This window comes from Strongylocentrotus purpuratus, unplaced genomic scaffold (genome assembly GCF_000002235.5).
Source record: "Strongylocentrotus purpuratus isolate Spur 01 unplaced genomic scaffold, Spur_5.0 spur5_scaffold_17, whole genome shotgun sequence".
Taxonomy (NCBI): Eukaryota; Metazoa; Echinodermata; class Echinoidea; order Camarodonta; family Strongylocentrotidae; genus Strongylocentrotus; species Strongylocentrotus purpuratus.
Window position 1 is genome coordinate 23,568,016 of NW_022145602.1, and position 20,075 is coordinate 23,588,090.

Genomic DNA, 20,075 nt, shown 5'->3' on the forward strand with positions numbered 1-20,075 from the left:
GTTCGATTCCCGGCTATGCCTTTCTACCTCGTGTTTTTTGATCATTTTTTTTCTTCATATTGATTTGTCCTTCTCTTTTTTTTGTTTAGGGGACACCCCCTCTTCCTCAACAAAGGAGTAAAATTAGTTTATCAGCATATTTTTTAAAGTCATTAACATCAGAAAGTGTTAACATCTTGAACAGAACAAGTTAATATCAGTGAAGCACAGTACGTGGTCATGTGGATAAGACATCGCTTCACAATACAGATGTACTCGGTTCGATTCCCTGCTATGCCTTTCTACCTCGTGTTTTTTAATCATTTTTTTCTTCCTTTTGATTTGTCCATCTCTTTTTTTGTTTAGGGGCCACCCCCTCTTCCTCAACAAAGGAGTACAAGTAGTTTATCAGCATATTTTTTAAAGTCATTAACATCAGAAAGTGTTAATATCTTGAACCGAACAAGTTAATAACAGTGAAGCACAGTGGTCTTGTGGATAACACATCGCTTCACAATGCAGATGTACTCGGTTCGATTCCCGGCTATGCCTTTCTACCCCGTATGTTTTTTAAGCAATTTTTTCTTCATATTGATTTGTTCTTCTCTTTTTTTTTGTTTAGGGGCCACCCCCTCCTCTTCAACAGAGGATTACAAGTAGTTTATCATCATATTTTTTGAAGTCATTTACATCAGAAAGTGTTAACATCTTGAACCGAACAAGTTGATATCAGTGAAGCACAGTGGTCTTGTGGATAAGATATCGCTTCACAATGCAGATGTACTCGGTTGGATTCCCGGCTACGCCTCTCTACCTTCCGTTTTTTTTTTCATCTCTTTTTTTTTGTTTGTTTAGGGGACACCCCCTCCTCCTCAACAAAGGAGTACAAGTAGTTTATCAGCATATTCTTAAGTACAAAAATATAGTAGGCCTAATTTTTTTTCTCCTAAGCGTCGCGTCTCCCTAATTGGGACACATCTAAAAAAACACAGATTGTGGATAGCATCTTAATTATTAAAGGTTCTCTAAAAAGAAAAAAACCCTCATGAATCTTTAAAACGGAAAAAAGACTCATTAATTTGTGTGCTGGATCAAATGGGAAAATTGTCCGGCACTTCGACCATCACAGTGACGCGTCTTTTTGATTCAACCAATTTGAACTCGGTGTCCATACGTGATAACAATTATTCTAGAAAATTCCTAACTTAAGTATTTTTTGTTCAAACTTTTCAAAATTTTCGTTCAAACTTTCACCAGTCAGCTTAATAAAAAAATCTGCTTACCTTTGAAGCACTTTACCATCAAGGAAATATTTCCCTTTTAAAAGGTTATTGAAACTTAATGCCCACCTGGCACCCTCTCTCTCTCTTTCTCTGTTCTCACTCCCATTACACACATTCACATAATTTATACACACTATTACTCCCCTTACCTTACTCTCTCTCACTCACTCTCCCTTTCTCCCTCTCTCTCACCCACTCCCCTTTTACTAAATGTATTTTTCTCTCTCTCACCCACTGTCTTTCTCACTTAATCTCCCTCTTTCTCTCTCTCACACACAAACTGCCCCTTTTTCTTATTCAATCTCTCCTCCCCCTCTCTCACCCACTCTCCTTCTTTCTTTCTCAATCTCCCTCATTCCTTCCGCACACCTGTCTCTTTTTCTCACTCAATACCTCTCACCCACTCTCCCTTTTTTCTAACACAATCTCCCCCCTCTCCCTCTTTCTCACCCACTCTCCCTTACTCAATTCACCTCTCACTCACCTGCTCTCTTTCTTACTCAATCTTCCTCTTTTTCTCTCACACTTCCCCTCTTTCTCACTCCAAATCCCTCTCTCTCTCTCTCACCCACTCTCCCTTTTTTCTCTCTCAATCTCCCTCATTAATTCCCTCTCACCCACTCTCCCTTTTTCTAATACAATCTCAACCTCTCCCTCTTTCTCACCCACTCTTCCTTACTCAATCTCTCTCTCTCTCTCTCTCACCCACTCCCACTTTTTTCACTCAATTTCCCTCTCACTCACCCACTCTCTTTCTCACTCGAACCCTAGCTTCCCTCTCACCCACTCCCCCCTCTCTCACTAAATTTCCCTTACCCTCACCTACTCTCTTTCTCATTCAATCTCCCTCTTTCTCACTAGCTCTATACCTCTCTTTCTCACTCAATCTTCCTCTTTTTCTCTCACACACCAATTCCCCTTCTTTCTCACTCGAACCCCTTCTCTCTCTCACCCACTCTCCCTCTTTCTCATTCAATCTCCCTCTCTCTCACCCGCTCTCCCATTTTTCTATTAATCTATTAATCTCCCTCATTAATTCATTCTCACCCGCTCACCCTTTTTTATAACTCAATCTTCCCTCTTCCTCTTTCTCAGCCACTCTCCCTTACTCAATCTCCCTCTCTCTCACTCGATTTCTCACTTGCTCTACCTTTCTTTCTCACTCAATCTTCCTCTTGTTCTCTCACACACTATAACCCCCCCCCTCTTTCTTACTCACTCTCTTTCTCACCCGATCTCGCTGTCTTTCACTCAATTTCCCTCTCACTCACCCACTCTCTTTCTCACTCAAACTCTCTTTTTCTATCTCACACACAAACTCCTCCTCTTTCTTACTCAATCTCCCTCCCTCTGACCACCCCTTCCTTTTTCTCACCCACTCTTCCTCTCTTTCTTACTCAATCTCCCCCTGTCACCCACTCTCCCTCTATCTCCCGTTCTCACTCACTCTCCTCTATTTACCTTTCTCACCGACTCTTTCTCAATCAATCTCCCCCTCTCTCTCACCCACTCTCCCTTTCTCAATCAATCTCCCCCTCTCTCTCTCACCCACTCTCCCTCTCTCTCCCGTTCTCACTCACTCTCTTCTATTTACCTTTCTCACCGACTCTTTCTCAATCAATCTCCCCCTCTCTCTCACCCACTCTCCCTTTCTCAATCAATCTCCCCCTCTCTCCCTTTCTCACCCACTCTCTTTCTCAATCAATCTTCCCCTCTCTCCCTTTCTCACCCACTCTCTTTCTCAATCAATCTTCCCCTCTCTCCCTTTCTCACCCACTCTCTTTCTCAATCAATCTTCCCCTCTCTCCCTTTCTCACCCACTCTCTTTCTCACTCAATCTCCTTTCTCTCTCACCACTCTCCCTCTTTCTCAATAAATCTCCTTCTCTCTCTCTCACCCACTCTTTCTCTATCTCCCGTTCTCACCCACTCTTTTTCTCAGTCTCTTTCTCTCTCTGTCACCCACTCTCCCTCTCTTTCTCACTCAATCTCCCTCATTAATCCCCTCTCACTCACTCCCTCTTTCTCGCTCAATCTGCCTCATCTAGATTTGTCTCTAAATCTTACTCCATTTCTTCATTCAAGCAAGAACCAGTGTGCGATAAAAATATAAACATCAATAATTGTTTATTCTGAAACAGTCTCTCAAATTGATATAAATAATCATGTAACATTTCTGTATAATGTAAGGCATCTCAGAAAAGTTTGAATGAAACATTTTACAAACAAACCTAGTACCGGTACAAAAAAATATTGCCTCCTGGCAGTCAAATATGAAGGCATCAACTAGCATGAAAGATCAATTAGAACATGTACATCTGATTATTAAAAACCAATGAAAAACATAATGTACATATATGTCATACCAGTTCCCAAGTGAAAAGGTTTGGTCCTAAAGGTTTGGTCCTAAAGCTTTCATCCTAAAACTGCCGACATCGTCTGGAGCAAGAAGAGCTTTAACCCAAATATTTTAACACAGAGTTAATGCCCTTTTGGCTCTGAACAAATGACATGTTGTTAACACCATCTAGATTTACTCCGAATTTTGATACTTTAATAGTTTTATGCGACATAAATTCTTAAAACAATATTAGAGGCATCTATCATCAAATACAGAAAATGGGATGACCAACTAGGATAAATGCGAATTACATAATACAAGGAGAGAGTTAGGAGTGTCACTAGACCATTTTGGATAGGGAGAGGGGTTGGTTGGTCACACACCAAGTTTACCAATAAGAGGTGTCACATTTTCAAATTTGCCAATAAAAGCTAAAAGTCTATTTATGAAAAGCATCAATTAAAAAAAAGCTCATTATACAAATTAATGATGCATGCGAAAGTTCATTATACGATCTTTCCGCACTTGAGTTGAGGCTGGATGCATCTATCATACAAAGCCTGTTTAAATCAAAACGCTTAAGTTGGTTTAATTAATACTGATGTTATGGGGGAAAAAGACATCAAGGTCAGAACAATGCAAGCCTCTCTGAATAGTTTGGTCAATATTCAGCCACAGAGAACGAATGCAATAACATTACTCCAATTTTGTCTAAGGCCTCGCAACTTCTGCTGAGCAAGTAAAAAATAGCACTTTAAAAACCAGTAGACCTTGGTTACACAATGAAGTGAAAGAATGAATCTTCCAACCATAACATGAAAATGAAATGGTAGACAAGATTTAGGGACATCTTGACTTAAAGCACACCATGGTGTAAAATGGGCACAAAATCATTTAAATGTTATACCGGTAATCAAAATCAGGCAAATCTTCATTTTTGTACAACAAATGACTGTCACAAAATGAAGAGCCCCATGTAAAATTTGAATATTGCCTGTTTACAGCCAGGAGGGCTTTAAATCTGTATTTAAGGGGATAAAGAAGGCAGTTTCTATGTGCAGGAGGTCATATTATCTCTGCTCAATACACAGGAATTATTATTGTAACGATACAATAATTTGTAATAATACAAACTATGTGGAATGAACAACATGTTAACATAACTTTCTTGTTTATAAAACATAGCACCTTAGAATGTATGTACATGTCAACTGCATTCCAATCAATGAAGGAAAGCAATATATAGATGAGGGTTATACAAGGGAATCATTAGCTAAAGCATAATATAGTTCTGTTCTCAAGAGTTGTTTGTGCTACGGTACTAAACGTACCGGTGTACGGGCTCGTTTAGATACAACGCAGCAAAACCACAGAGGTTTTGTTCCTGATGACATTAAGTGTGATATGATTCACATTATTTTCTTTAATCTGATAACACAGAAGTCCACTGTTACGCACAGTTGCAACTCATTTGAAACATCAACAAAAAAAGGTAGCCCTTTCTTGTTCTGACGGCGGTTTAGCGTGCCATATCTGAACCAGCTATTCAGTGGTAGAGCAGAGTTAGAGCAGTAGCCTCATATCCGATTCTACTATTGCCCTTTGGTAAGGCATCTTTTTCTCAATAATCAAGTCCCCTGGTCACTTGGAAACCATCTTACACTTATCTTCTTAAGGCTCTTTCATACATGACGTAGCAAAGCTCCTGCGTTTTAAAATATTTGTTATGATGCCATAATAGTAATAGTGTGTTCTTGTAAAGCACTCATGTCTGTCAGACTTGACACTCCTGGTGCTCCTGATTATTATCCCAGCTTTAGCATGTCTGCCATTAAGGCACTAAAAGCATTTCAAGGAATTAAATCCTGCCAGGTACCCATTTACCACACCTGTATGGAGTGTGGCAAATGTAGATTAATGTCTTGCCAAGGGACATTGGTGCCGCCGCGGAACTCAAACTGCGAACTATGTCCTGTGAATTGTCCACTGGACCACCACACTTCCACATGCGCCTCATAAAGTTTAATACACTTCACATTTTTGTATCATATGGCACATAGCTCAGTGGAATATGTGCAAATGCTTTGCTTCACACAGTTCCCATTCCTATTCCTTTACACATAAAAAAAAAAAAAATATAAGGCGGCCATTTTGTGGCGGTTACTGCACCATAGCTGAACAAGCCTTTAGAGTCAAGTCAGATCAAATTAAAACAAAGCTTGTGTACTGTTAGCTTTGGATTTCAATCTCAGTATTAAATGTCACACTTAGTAGGCACTTTACACCCATGGGTCCATATATAAATGACACTACAAAAAAAGCACAAAAACATGTAAAACTACTCACTAAATATCCCCTCTTCATATACTGTCTAAGGATATTGCATATATTCTTTAATATATATAACTATTTGAAAATGAGTTTAGTCACAGTATATCAATTCATTTCATTTACACAACATATATCAATATTATCAAGACCACTTTTTATGTAAAATATAACTCTTGATCATGTAGTACTAAATTTATTGATCTGGAACTGTAAACATTTTCCTGCCATGCACTGCATGGAACATAAATGAAAAAGTACATAATGATGAAAAATCTGAGCACGTTTATACAAAACTCTAAACATATCTACAATTTCAGGTATATCTAGTTAGGAAGGCTATGGGTGATAAATTATGTACAGCTTTATACAAAGTGTAAACATAAGGGCAGGGTCTCACGAAACCGCCATAAGTACAAGTTCAACGACATCCCATTGAAATGCGTGTATTAAGTTTAACAAGCATTTCAATGGGATGTCGGTGAACTTGCACTTATGACGGTTTTGTGAAACGCTACCCAGGTATATAAGGAACATTAATAACTTTAGGCAAACTGTACCAGCATTCGTGGAAGGCTGACAGTTAACAAATTGACAATTTTATACACGTTCTATGAATCTATTTCGTTTTGACATCTCTTGTACACGTATGGAAGGCTTTGGATAAAATCTATTGCAATGAATCATTACTCATTCCTTCAATGTATTCCTCAATAAACCTACACTGAATGACATTCAGGGACCTGTTTCCCAAAACTTGTCATCAGTGACAAATGACAGTCTTTGTTATAAGCTACTGAAATCCTTGCTTCTGATTGGTTATCAGCAGAGTTGTCACTGATTTTTGTCATTTGTCATTGAAAAAAAGGCTTTGTGAAACAGGCCCCAGAAGGATAATCATTTCTGAGCTCCCAAGATTGTGTTCAGGGTACTGGAGGTCCATATTTTGTAGGAGTTCAAGAGGACTTCTAGAAGACCTTTAAAAACTTCTCAGGTAGCAGACATAATGAACTGCACCCCTGCTACCCCTCTTAAGGAGTCGTTCTGCTTTCCTCTGCCCCTTCAACTGATAACAATGTCTCAATATTCTATTGGCGGTGTATGAAGTGGGTAGAACATCCGTGCTGCACCTCGGATAACCCTCAAGGCTTGTTCAGATATGATGACAACGTAAAGTGTAATACGCTACACATTTTTATATCTTAAAAAAAAAAGCTCAGTGAATGCGCACAAGACCTTTGTTGCGGCTTACAGCGCCATACATGTATCTGAACGAGCCTTTGGGTACAAAGTATTAAATTCACACAAGAGGTGGTCTAGGGTGGTTTCTATTAGTAGCGGGTCCCAATACCCTCACAACCTCTTCCCACCGGGCGGAGAGCATTGTTACACCCCTCTCAGCCCCTCTAATGGGTACAAAGCATCAAATTCATATAGGAGGTGGTCTAGGTTGGTTTATATTAGTACCAAGACCCTCGCAACTTTGCGTCCCACCGGGCACAGAGCATTGTTACACCCCTCTCACCCCCTTTAATGGGTACAAAGTATCAAATTCATATAGGAGGTGGGCTTGGGTGGTTTCTATTAGTAACGGGTCGCAAGATCCTCACCACCTCTTTTAACCGGGCGGAGGGCAGCGTTACACCCCTCTCACCCCCCTTTAAGGGGTACAAAGTATCAGATTCATATAGGAGGTGGGCTAGGGTGGTATATATTAGTATAAGGCCCTAAAACCCTCACGACCTCTTCCCATGGAGCTGAGAGCAGAGATCCACCCCCGCTACACTTCTCCAGCGGTAGTATGGTCCCTATGATGCTGATGATGGCGAGGATGAAGAGCGTTCCAGTCAGGATCAAGCGACCTATCCTGCTCGCCCTAGACCATGGGATAGTCTTGGAGTATTGCCGCATCAATTTCATTATAGGCTGTGTCTCACTGTGGGAATAAAAACACAGATAGCAATGAAAGGGAATGAATTAGTCTGTTTAAAGAGTTGGAAGGGCGAAAATTCTGTGTTGAATAATATGAATTAATGCCAAGATTCAATCTTAGGTTATGTTTAGGGCTAAGGTTCAACTTTTTGGCCCCATAGCATTGCCCTAATGCGCAATTTTTTATTTCTATTATCTTATTCAAAGGTTAATCTTAAGTGTAGTCTTGGGTCCTGAGATGTAAGTACATGTAGTAGAAAATTAAAAATTGTCACATGATCATTTATCTTCCAATCAAAGTAGAAGCACATAATTCTTATGTTATTTTTTTTTTTTCAACACGATTTACTGTTTCACACGTGTACAAGCCTCTGGTATTTAAAGGGGCTGTAGCGTGACGAGACTATGCATCTTCCCTGAGGCCCACTTTGGGAAAATCGGGTATAATACGACTACGGACGACACGACCACAGTAGGCCTACGTATTCATGTGCGTGCAACATACGCGAACCGAAGCGTGAGGAGAACTTCGGTCTGTTTCGCGAACGCTAGCGCGCTGACCCAGTTAATGAAGTCCACTCGTTAAAGTGCAATTGTCCAAAAGATGACATAGATGGTGTCAACCAGCAATTCCCACGCTACAGCCCCTGTAAGTAATGACATCTTACCCATTCTTTTCATGCTCGTCTTCATCTTCGTCCTCCGCAGCTTCCATGATCTCTTCAAGATTCTCGCACAGCGCCCTCTGTTGATCACGAAGGTCATCCAACTCCTGGGAGATCTGAGACCGCACACCTTGTTCAAATCTGTGGTGGATTAAAGGCATCGTTTAACAATGTTAAATCTGAGATGCATGGCCCTACGTGTTATCAGTGTCTGTGATATGGTGTAATATTGAAGCCCTAACAAAATTGTGCTTCAAAATGATCATGAAGTGCCTCAAAAAAGTAAAAAAATCTTTGACTGACCGGTTTTACCATACTCATTTTCCCAAATAGACTGAAGTGTTATAAAAACCTTTAGGAAAACGAAAAATGAAATTTTGACTTCCAATCATAAATATCTTGATAATCAGACAGGCGATCGACTTGTAAAAATCATGGGATTCCTGACTGACCTCAAGGTTTATAATTATGTTTGCGGCATGAGCTAACTCCTGGATTTTGTTTCAGAATCTGAGGCAATGTTACCCAATTCCTTTAAAGCAAAGTGGTGTTGTTACCATCTTGACAAACATTGTTACCTATAATTTTGAATCTGTTATTTATCAAAATCTCGACCAACTTAGGACTTCTGGATCTAACAGTGGACTGCCACAGAAGAAGTTTGTCCAACGGGAAATGCATATGCATCATAAAAATATATTCAATCCAGTGAATAAAGAGTTAATCCAATTCCACAAAAGTTTTAGAAATCTCTCCAGTTTGATGACAAAGTCACATCTATATATTGAAGTGCTCTACTCTGCAACAGATAATAATAATGATAATTTGAAAATAATCTTTAATTAAGTGATAATCTTCAACTCACATGAATTTTAAAGTACATCTGTATATATGCTCAAGTTATATAATTATTTTGTTTATATATTTGATAGCGACAAAAAAGTTTCAAGGGTAACACAAACCAAATATATTTTCTTGTAATTCAATGATTACTCTTAATTACTTACTCATTGTCATAAATGGGGTATTAAAATTAAACGGGGCCAAACTTGACTGACTTAACTATTTGTTAGTTCCATTTCAAAAATACAGTTAAACCTGTCTATAGCAACCACCCATGGGAAACACAAAAAGAGGTCTTTGCAGACAGGTTCCTTTAGTATATGTTGCAATGAGAAACCATTTTCAAGGGGAAACAAAAATGTGGTCTTTGTAGACAGGTGGTCACTAAAGCAGGTTTGACTGTATATCATTGTCATACTGAAATTAATTTACCTTCAATTTTGTTATAATAAATGAACGTTTAAAGGCCATACACCTATACTAGTTTGGCTAGGAGGGATTAGACCACCCTGGGAGGTCACTGACAGGTGGCTATCTCATTTATCAGCTCTCAATTAACATCAGAAAAAGAGGATCATGGGGGACCAATGGTCAGCGCTTAGGCATTGTTCTCTACATGTATATAGAGGGAGCAAGTAGCTACAAGTAGTACAGTGGGGCTTTAAGCAAGTTTGACTGTACATATCATTTTTTATTTTCATACTGAAATATAATTTACCTGGATTTTTTTTTAAATAAATAAATGAGAGAAAAAAGGTTTCAATTGAAGAGCAGAGTTTCTTACCCTTGCTGGAAGATTTCCTCTTCTGTTTTGGACCTCTGACTGTTATTCTTGCCCTCTCCGTCCCCACTGATAACCACCGGAGTTGAGGAGACTAGTCGAGGTGATTTATCAGTCGGTGATGAGGCTGGTGGAGTCAGAGGCTTGATGGGAGAGAGCTGGGCAAGCTCTGGACTGTGATTCCCACCAGAGAGGGATATACTGTGTATTAAAACAGAAAATTGGTTCATAATAATTATTAAAAACTTATTTATAATTTTGAGGACGATGGTGATTGTGATGATGATGATGGTGGTGATGGTGGTGATGGTGGTGATGGTGATGATGACGATGACGATGATAATGATGGTGGTGATAATGATACTGATGATGATGATGATGGTAGTAGTGGTGGTAATGATGATTGTGATGGTGGTGATGATGATGATGATGATGATGATGATGATAGCCTACTAATGGTAATGATGATAATGAAAGTAGTGGTGGAGATGATGATGATTGTGATGGAGGTGATGATGGTGATGGTAATGATGGTGATGACAATGATGATGGTGGTGATGATACTAATGATAATGATGATACTGATGATGATGATGATGATGATGATGATGATGATGATGATGATGATGATGATGATAATGGTGATGAGGCTGGTGGAGTTAGGGGCTTGATGGGAGAGAGCTGGGAAAGCTCTGGACTGATATTCCCACCAGAGAGGGATATACTGTGGATATAGAAATATGGTTCATAATAATTATTATTAAAAATGTGATTGATAATTCTGAGGATGGTGGTGATTGTGATACTGATGATGGTGATGGTAATGATGGTGGTGATGATGATACTAGTGGTAATAATGATACTGATTAAGATGATGGTAGTAGTGGGGGTGATGATGGTGGTGATGGTGATGATGGTAGTGGTGGTGATTATGATGGTGGTGATGGTGGTGGTGGTGGTGGGGGTGGTGGTAGTGGTGGTGGTGGTGGTGATGGTGATGATGATGATGATGATGATGATGGTGATGACGATGATGCTGATGTTGGTGATGATGATGGTAGTAGTGGTGGTGGTGGTGGTGGTGGTGGTGGTGATGATTATGTGATGGTGGTGGTGGTGGTGATGATGATGATGGTGGTGGTGGTGATGGTGATGGTGGTGGTGATGGTGATAATAGTGGTGATGATGGTGATGATAGTAATGATGGTGATAAGGGTGGTGGAGTTGGCTAGCTCTGGACTGTGATTTCTCAACGAGAGATTTGAGATGTGATTTCCAAAAAATGGCGTGAAATGAAAGGAATCAAGGAAAGAAAAAGAAGGAGTGACAGAGATTGAGAAGGTTGTGAGCAAATAAAAAAAAATGAGGAGTGAAAAATTAAAAATGTAGCTCTGAAAAGAACTGTTTGTATTCCTACGTGAAGTAGTTCTGAAAGGATTTTCTCTTCCACAAAAAGGAGTACAACTTTCTCTAAAAGCAAAATAGTTTTGATAGCTAATTAATGACCCACCTGAGTTTCTTTTTGTTGATATCTGAGAACCTAGGAATGTCTCTCTTCTCACTCTCACCCTCCTTGCAGGTCTCTAAAGCACCCCTTCCACCTACTGGGCTAGTCAAAGATCTGTCAATCAGAGCAGCATTGGCCAATGAGGCAAACCGGTTCCGCCCATCCTAATGAATATTCAAAGGAGAGAGAGAGAGAGAGAGAGTGTAAGAGATGAGTAAATGTGACCTAGAGAGTTAACAAGTTGGCTTTAACTGTGAAGGTTGACACCCGATAGGCACAGATTAATAATAATAATATATAACAAGAACATTGATTATTGAAGAGCGCTAAAACAAGAAGCACCATAGCGCTAATAAAATCACAGAATTCCAAGGAAAACATGAAATACATATACACATATATGACATGATATTTATACCGAAGTATGTTTTTAAGGGATCATTTAAAAGTGGCAGGAAAATACTTGAATTCAAATAAATAATGAAATGTAAGTTAAAATCAAGACCCAAAGTATACTGTAGTATGTTTGATCATCAGTGTGAAAATAACTCATTAATACATTTTAAGTGCAATACATGGAAGGTTGGGCCACAAAACTCCCCCATGTTTTGTAAAAATAAAAATGGTTAACAAATAACAATCAACATTACTACCACATACTGCACAGTAACAAGGAACAAACACCACAAAACAAATAAGAACATAGAACTGAATACCAGGTATGTATTCGGAGTGAGAGTATATAATTGGTGTGATAATGATGACAAACAATTAAAAGTATAACTTCTTCTGATAAAAATACCTTTACTGTCAATGAAACCATCATAATGGGTTTGTAAAATAAGTTTAATTATATACAGCTAAAATGACATTTACGTTAAGTACATGTAAACTCCCACAAAAATTAACAATTTAAAGATAAAACAAAGGAAAAATGAAGGGAAAATGGACTTATTCCACCTATCAAACAAATTTTCATAAATTTGTCATCTTCATTTCTAAAGATAAGATGAAATATAAAAGAAAATAAGATTAAGCATGTAAATTAATTGTTTAAAAGTACTATACATTTCTAAAGATAAGACAAAATATAAAAGAAAATAAGATTAATATAAGCATGCAAATTATTTTTTCAAAGTATTTTCTAGTCATCTTGTAAAGATAGTGTACCCAGCATGAAAATATACACATAACCACCAAATTACAACCATGCTACTAAGTACACTTACCCCCTGAAAAAATTGAATGGTCTTACGAGTGATAGCCACTGGCACACTTTGTGCACGATTGTGGTTCTTTGCCAGGGACTGTTCCATTCAGTTTTAGGGAAGAATGGGTCATTGTTTTTTAGGAATATTGGGATAAAAAATTCATCATATTACTACAAATAACAGAATACAAAACATGTAACATAAATCAAGTGGCCAAGTTACAACTATGTTTGAACAGAGTATAATATTAATATTTCAGAATTGTTTTCTGCTTTTGTTTCAGAATGGAACCTTAACGTAAAATTCTAGGCTTAATCTAAAATACCAATTAAAAAGAGAGATAAAAAATAAGTTGGTTTAAACCCTATTTTGTTTGCCATTAGACTATACTACAGTTGACAATGGAAAATACCCTTTAAATACTCATTTAGAACTTCCTTCAAAACAAAAGGGCTTGAACATGGCTATGAGTGGGAAAATAACAACCATTAGTTGTCGAATCAACTTAAGTGATTGCAATCACCCAAGTAATAGTCTGATTTTCAGACCCTTTTCCTAAATGGTCGTACGTTTTGTGCTGCACAAAGATTCAATCCGTATAATTTTGGCCATTACAAGTAGTGGGTTATTGATGTAGACAAATGCTCATATGTACCTGTTACAGCTCATTTTATGTATGTTATTACCAAAGAAAAACAAAATATCAGTCAGTCACTCAATAGTGTCTGACAATAGTGTCTGTACTGACAGTGAAGTCTAGAAGGGTCTTCTTGCATAATTTGAATACTAGGACACTGCTAATGTATAAATTTCACAGATAGGACATACATGACATATTTATAATTCCTGCAAATTTCTACAGAATCTGATGTTGGCTGCAAAAGGGACATACACTGTACATGTTGTATCTTAAATATGCACATGAATTCATTTTACAAAATTACAAAACCCTCTAAAGTGTAATTCCATCCATAACCCTTGGAATTGACCATTGTAAAACTCAATTTAAAGGCCAAGTCAACTCAAAAAATAATTTAAGTCACAAACTGAAACCAAATTGGCAATTTGTGTAGTGGTTTCATTTTTCTATAGTTTTACAAACTTTTTCAAAAATTCAAGAATTTCTTATTAGTTATATGATTTTGCTCAAACTTTTTTTGATTGGTTTGTCCAATTTTTCTGCTTCTATTGAAAGTAAGTTATTTTTGGAGTGGATTTGTACTTTAATGCCCTTCTGGCTCTCAGCAGACCTGAAAGGTTTCTATTGTAAATACAATGTGGCTAATTAATAACAAAGGGCTACTTACAGAGGCACCGAGGGGAGAGTTTCCGAAGCCTAGCACAGCCGCTACACTTGCCCTGCGCTTAGACTAGACACAGATGAGAGAGAGAGAGAGAGAAAAAAACTGTCAAAATAGCTGAAAATTATTAGTTTTACAAACTGTAATACACAAATCAGGGATTTGTATAGAGTACAGGGAATAGAGGAGAAAGGGGGGGGGGGGGGGGTGACCACTTTTATAAAAAAAATACATTGCGTGCAATCCACTTTTAATCACTTTTATTTTAATAATCTTTATTGGAAGAATCAGGATGGGGAGGGGGGGGGGGGGCTCCTACATGTTTAGGCGTCTCAGGATTTTATCTGTTTCTTCACATTTCTTTAATACACTCTTCAGCTGAATAGATTGAACACTTCTTATTCAATACTCAAAAAGGGATGGAATTAAAAAATTGACTTTTTACAAATAAATTCAATGAAATGTACATTTGTATCCCCCTTGTTAGCTGATAAAGTGTGTACCAAAGATATCCACCCCCCCCCCCTTTTTTTTTTAAATTCAGAAATCAGAAATTGTGGCTGGAAAATATGCATTACCATTATATATGGCTCACCAGAGAAATATTGGCTACATCAATATTTAAATTTAGCAATACAAATAAGAGACTATATACTTTGCTTATAAAGCAAAGAGATTTATTTTTCTAATGAGCTTTTATTCTGTGCAGCCTGCATTTCATTTTCATGAACATTCCAAATTTAATGGATACATACAAGCTTTGGTTGTTTCACTATTGCATTGAAAAGCGTTTAAAGCATTTTTAATCTACAAAGGGAAACCACTCTGTTAGCACTGCAAGTACTCACATGTCAAAAGAATTTCACTCACTCACTACTAAAACAACAGCATTTTAGTGAAGTTTTAAAGTCTATTTTCATTAATAGTTCCAACTAACATCTCTTTAGAACAAAATGCTTAAAACATTGCAAACAAAGTAATCTACAGCAATCAACGCTTGCATCAACACAATCAAAATATTGTACATTACATTCTTGTTATATAATGTTTAATTAAAACATTCCTACGTATATAAAGGAACAACAAACTCCGTTGTTTCAAAATTTCTGTAGATTCATACCCACCTACCTTTCACAGCAGAATTTAGGAATCTCTCGTGGCAAAATTAGGTTTTTTTTGTTAACTTTTTGGACAGGAATTTCGTGAAAAAGAGAGGAATCCCGCCGGGGGTCATAACATAAATTTGAAGACCAGGGGGGCGTTTCACAAAACTTGTCACTAGTGACAAATGACAGTTTTTTGTTATACACTGTAAGCTACTGAAATCCTTGCTTCTGATTGTGTATCAGCAGATTTGTCATTGATTTTGTCATTTGTCATTGAAAAAAGGCTTTGTGAAACGGGTCCTATATTAGGAAGCATTCCTCCATAATAGGAATTACATGAACATGATAACATAATTATTTCCGGAACAGGAATGGCAGATTCAATATAAGAGCAATGGAGATTAAATGTTTAGCATGATAATATATTCCTTTTGAAAATGTACATTAAATACATTTGCAACAGAAACTTACTGTAGCAACATTTGAATAAATAAATTTTTTTTAAAATCTTATTTTCTTTATTTTGCACTTAATAATCCCGAACTATAAAATGTAAAAGCAAAAGATGTGATAACCAAGTCAAACCTAAAAAAGGAGATAAATAAATATTCCAAATTTTTTTAAAAAGGAGATAAATCCTATTCGAATAAATCCACTTTAAACAGACAAGTTGAACATGAAAATAAGAACTGATCTAAATGGGATGTTGCAAAGGGAGTGTGAATTAGCAGCGGATGTATAATAATATTATATCGTGAAGATTGGTATGATGATACTAAAATTCTAAAAGGATGTTGAAGCGATAACTATGTAAAGACGCTTTAAATATTTGTAACTGATCTAATGAATAAATCATTTCTTTAAACAAAGATACACATATTTTTTATCAAATTCTTGGAATGAGAGAATAAACACATCTCCTTGTTTTATAATTTTGAGTACACTTTATTCTGTAATCATTGGGGATAAACAAAATTTATAAACTCACCTGTGTTCTAAGAAATATATCTAGGTCAGTATGTTTCTTAATGAATTATCTTAACATTTTATCATCTATAACATACAATTATATCGGTCTATTATTATCATTTCTTTTTTTCAATAAATACATGTATCATCAACTTCTACCCAATAAAACATACTGAGTAACATTGTGTGGAACATTACTTTCTTGGCCTGTACTGTAAACAAAATGTGATTTAAAAGTATGACATACATGTACCACCACAAAACCTGCATAAAGTCACAGTTTCAAGTCACTGTAGAAGTGGTAAAAATGGCATCTGGTGATAGAAACCATGAATGTTAGGGTTCCTGCCGATTTTTGATGGATTTATGAACTGAAATTTTTGATAGCAATACCTTTAATCATTTAGCATTAATTTTATAGCATTATTTTTTTCTTCACAAAATAAAATTGAGTTTAGTTTCTTGTTCATTCATCAAGAGAGCTTGCACTGTCATTGTGACGGAACAATCATGCGCTTGGGTACATGCTTGACTGCTCAGGTTTCCTCCTATACAGGTAGCCCCCCCCCCCAAAAAAAAAAAAAAACAACTGCAATTTCACTGACATCATTGACAAATTGTCATTGGTTTATATCTTTTAATATGGGGTAGACAATCCAGCTCCAAGTAAAATGAGACCAAGTTCACCAATTTTTGGTAAGGTATATGGATTCTTCAGCGATTTTTCTGAGGCAATGTTTTTTTCAAAATTTGCTACTTTTGCGATCATAATCATGCTTGAAGCAGTGAGAAATCAACTTTGTTAATGTGTGTTGACGTTAGCAGTCATGCATTCATTGCACACACCCCCCCCCCCCCCCTCTCTCTCTCTCTCTCTCTCTCTCCCATCTATCTCTATCTCATTACCCTATGTCCTATAACTATCTGTAGCTCCTTGCCCCCCTCCCCCTCCCTCAGTTCACTGTTGATCATATGGGAAGCATGTACGCATAGATTTGTGATCTTGGTGTCATTTTACTTGTATTTTTCTTCTCCAATCCCACAAAACAAAAACCATTGTCATGATGTCTACGATGTCTTTGAAACTGTAGATCTCCAGTGTTGCGTTCTTTCTGGGCCACCCTGTACAAGCATTCTCACCATCTAAGATTTACATCGGGTTCAAGGATATTGGGTGGTATTCTCGAAAGTGAACTAACTTTAGTCCATGGTGTAATCCACCCACTAACTATGGAATGCCAAGTGTCCATATGAATATATTTTTTTAATAATTTGATATGTCCCTAAATTACCATGATAACATAATTATATCATAGTTATATTGTTGTTATTATCAATTATGTTATTACATTTCATTTTAAATTAGTGACAGATTATATTATTCAAAAACATATGCATATGGACACTTGGCATTCCATACTTAGTCGGTGGATTAAACCATGGACTAAAGTTAGTCCGATTTACGAGAATACCACTCATAGATTTAACAAGCATGTTAAACAAGTTTAATTGTAGAGCATAAGCTTGCACAAGAATGGGCATGCGAGCCGGGGAGAGATGATATCTAGTGACTTTGTGCAGGTTCTGTGGTGACCTATGACCTTAGTATGTAAATTAGCCTACCTCGTCAGGGTCGTTGAGGTCTGAAGAATTCTTTCGCATGAGCTTTTGACGCACGATGCCATGCAAGGAATGCTGACAAACGAACGGGGAGGTGATGGACAAACATGTTATGACAAGTCATGGGATGATAACAAATAAATAAATAAAACTACATGTTGATTGATCATACTAAAGAAGAGGTCAGAGGTCAGAGTTCAGAGGTCATGAGGTCAGAGTTTAAATAGTGGAGGAAATGGAATGGGCAATTACTGAATCAAGATGAGGAGTAGGAATAAAAAGGATATAACAAAGAGAAAGAAGGAGTGAAAATAAATAAATAAAACTACATGTTGATTGATCATACTAAAGCAGAGGTCAGAGTTCAGAAGGCATGAGGTCAGATTTTAAATAGTGAAGGTACAGTAATGGAATGGGTAAATACTGAATCAAGATAAGGAGTAGGAAAAAAAAAGGATATAAAAAAGAGAAAGATGGAGTGACAAGGATTGTGTGAAAATAGACCACAGATGGAGTGAGAGAGAAAAGGAGAGTGAAATAGATATTAGCAAATACAAATAAGAGCAGGTAGGAGGGGGAAAGTGAGAGTACCGATAGTTTAGACAGAAATGCAGTAAGTAAAAGTTTTTAAAAAGGAAAGAATTAAGGGGAAAGATAGCAACTCAAGAGCAATGGAGAGAGAGAGAGAGAAGAAAACTATTAATGGACAGAAAGAGAGGGTATGGTTAAGTTATTCCAAAAAGGGAAAGAAGGGGAAAGATAACAACTTGAGAGCATTGGAGAGAGAAAGAGAAAAGGAGAGGAGGGGGGGGGGGGATGGGACAAGGAGCTACAGATAGATATAGGACGTAGGGTAAAGATAGAGAGATAGATGGTTGTGAGAGAGAGAGAGAGAAAGAGAGAGAGAGAAAGAGAAAGAGAGAGAGAAAGAGAAAGGGAGAGAGAGAGAGAGAGAGAGAGAAGGAGAGAGAAGGGAAAGGGGGTGGAAACGACGGGTGAACATAAAAGGAAAATATAACATTAAAGTGGGAATACATGCAGATACACATGTACGTGTACAGTACAGATAAAGAAAAGGGGGCAGTTATAAAATCAACCAACATGAGCATTTACGATTAGATTAAGAATAAATCTCTGGCCATGCTTGGATGAATATTATTACAAATGTAAAGCACCATGCCACACATAGCATGCATAACATATTCATGTAGCTGGCATACTTGTCAATACATGGTCTTAACATTTTTTTTAAAATAAACTGTGAAACTACAATGTTCAACATCGTTCAAATGTAAATCCATATTTTGCTTTCAAGCTTTAAGATACATGTACAATTATCAAAATTGTGTATATCCATATGTGGATATTCATATGCAGACATATATAACCTAAAATAAAAAAATTGATTTCAAATCATCCTTAATAAATAAAAATTAAATTTAAATTAAAAAGAAAGAGGAAAAAAGGAGAATCAATATAAAAGTAGAATGAATAAAACCCCCAAATCAAGGAGATGAATGATATAAATGTTAACCATGGTATCTTCCAGCATGCAAATCCCAAATTATCATGATACCCACAGCTACTACAAGGCTACTGCACACCTAACGATCCGACATTGGCCAAATTTCAGGAAAAAAGGCCATACAGATATTGTTAAAAGTTGGTCTTTGGGCCCCCGTAAAAAGAAATTACCATTGATGGTAACTCCCATGGTAAACCTTGATTTGAGTTGCTGTTGACTGATGTTGCCAATTGTACTTTAAAATATTGATGGTAAAGTTTTTACAATCAATGGAAAGCGTTATTCAAAGGGGGTCTATTTTTTTCAAATAATCAGATGCATAGCAACATTTTGAGAGAATACCGAACAGGCAGCAGATCATAATGACCTCAGATCGGCCTCAAACAGCCCAAATTATTATAATATATATATTTTCCTATTTTTAACATAAATTTGGTGGCAGGATCATTGTATGGTAAGCAGTGGCAGTGGGCAATATGAAATTACCTCTCTGAACATACCAATAAAAGTGATATTAAATGAAGATCAGGTCCCTGTTTCAGAAGACTTGTTATCAATGATAATTACAAGAACTGTTATAAGCTAGTGAAATAGTGGCATTTGATTGGCTGAAAGCAAATTTGTTGTAGGAATTCATTTAGGCATTTTTTTTTTTATTGATAACAAGTTTTAATGAACATGGCCT

General features: G+C 37.1%; 1 protein-coding gene across 1 annotated transcript in view; it reads right to left on the minus strand.

The window, feature by feature from the left end:
* Positions 1 to 3,371: 3,371 nt before the first annotated feature.
* LOC115924950 (protein MRVI1-like) overlaps positions 3,372 to 20,075 on the minus strand; it is a 28,975-nt gene continuing 12,271 nt past the window's right edge. Inside the window, exons 11-17 of the mRNA XM_030987951.1 lie at positions 17,869 to 17,940; positions 14,177 to 14,239; positions 12,888 to 12,965; positions 11,662 to 11,822; positions 10,155 to 10,352; positions 8,531 to 8,668; positions 3,372 to 7,866 (exon numbers count right to left, since the gene is read on the minus strand). Of these exons, the coding sequence (XP_030843811.1) occupies positions 7,614 to 7,866; positions 8,531 to 8,668; positions 10,155 to 10,352; positions 11,662 to 11,822; positions 12,888 to 12,965; positions 14,177 to 14,239; positions 17,869 to 17,940 (963 nt within the window). The 3' untranslated portion in view covers positions 3,372 to 7,613. The remainder of the gene's footprint in view (positions 7,867 to 8,530; positions 8,669 to 10,154; positions 10,353 to 11,661; positions 11,823 to 12,887; positions 12,966 to 14,176; positions 14,240 to 17,868; positions 17,941 to 20,075) is intronic.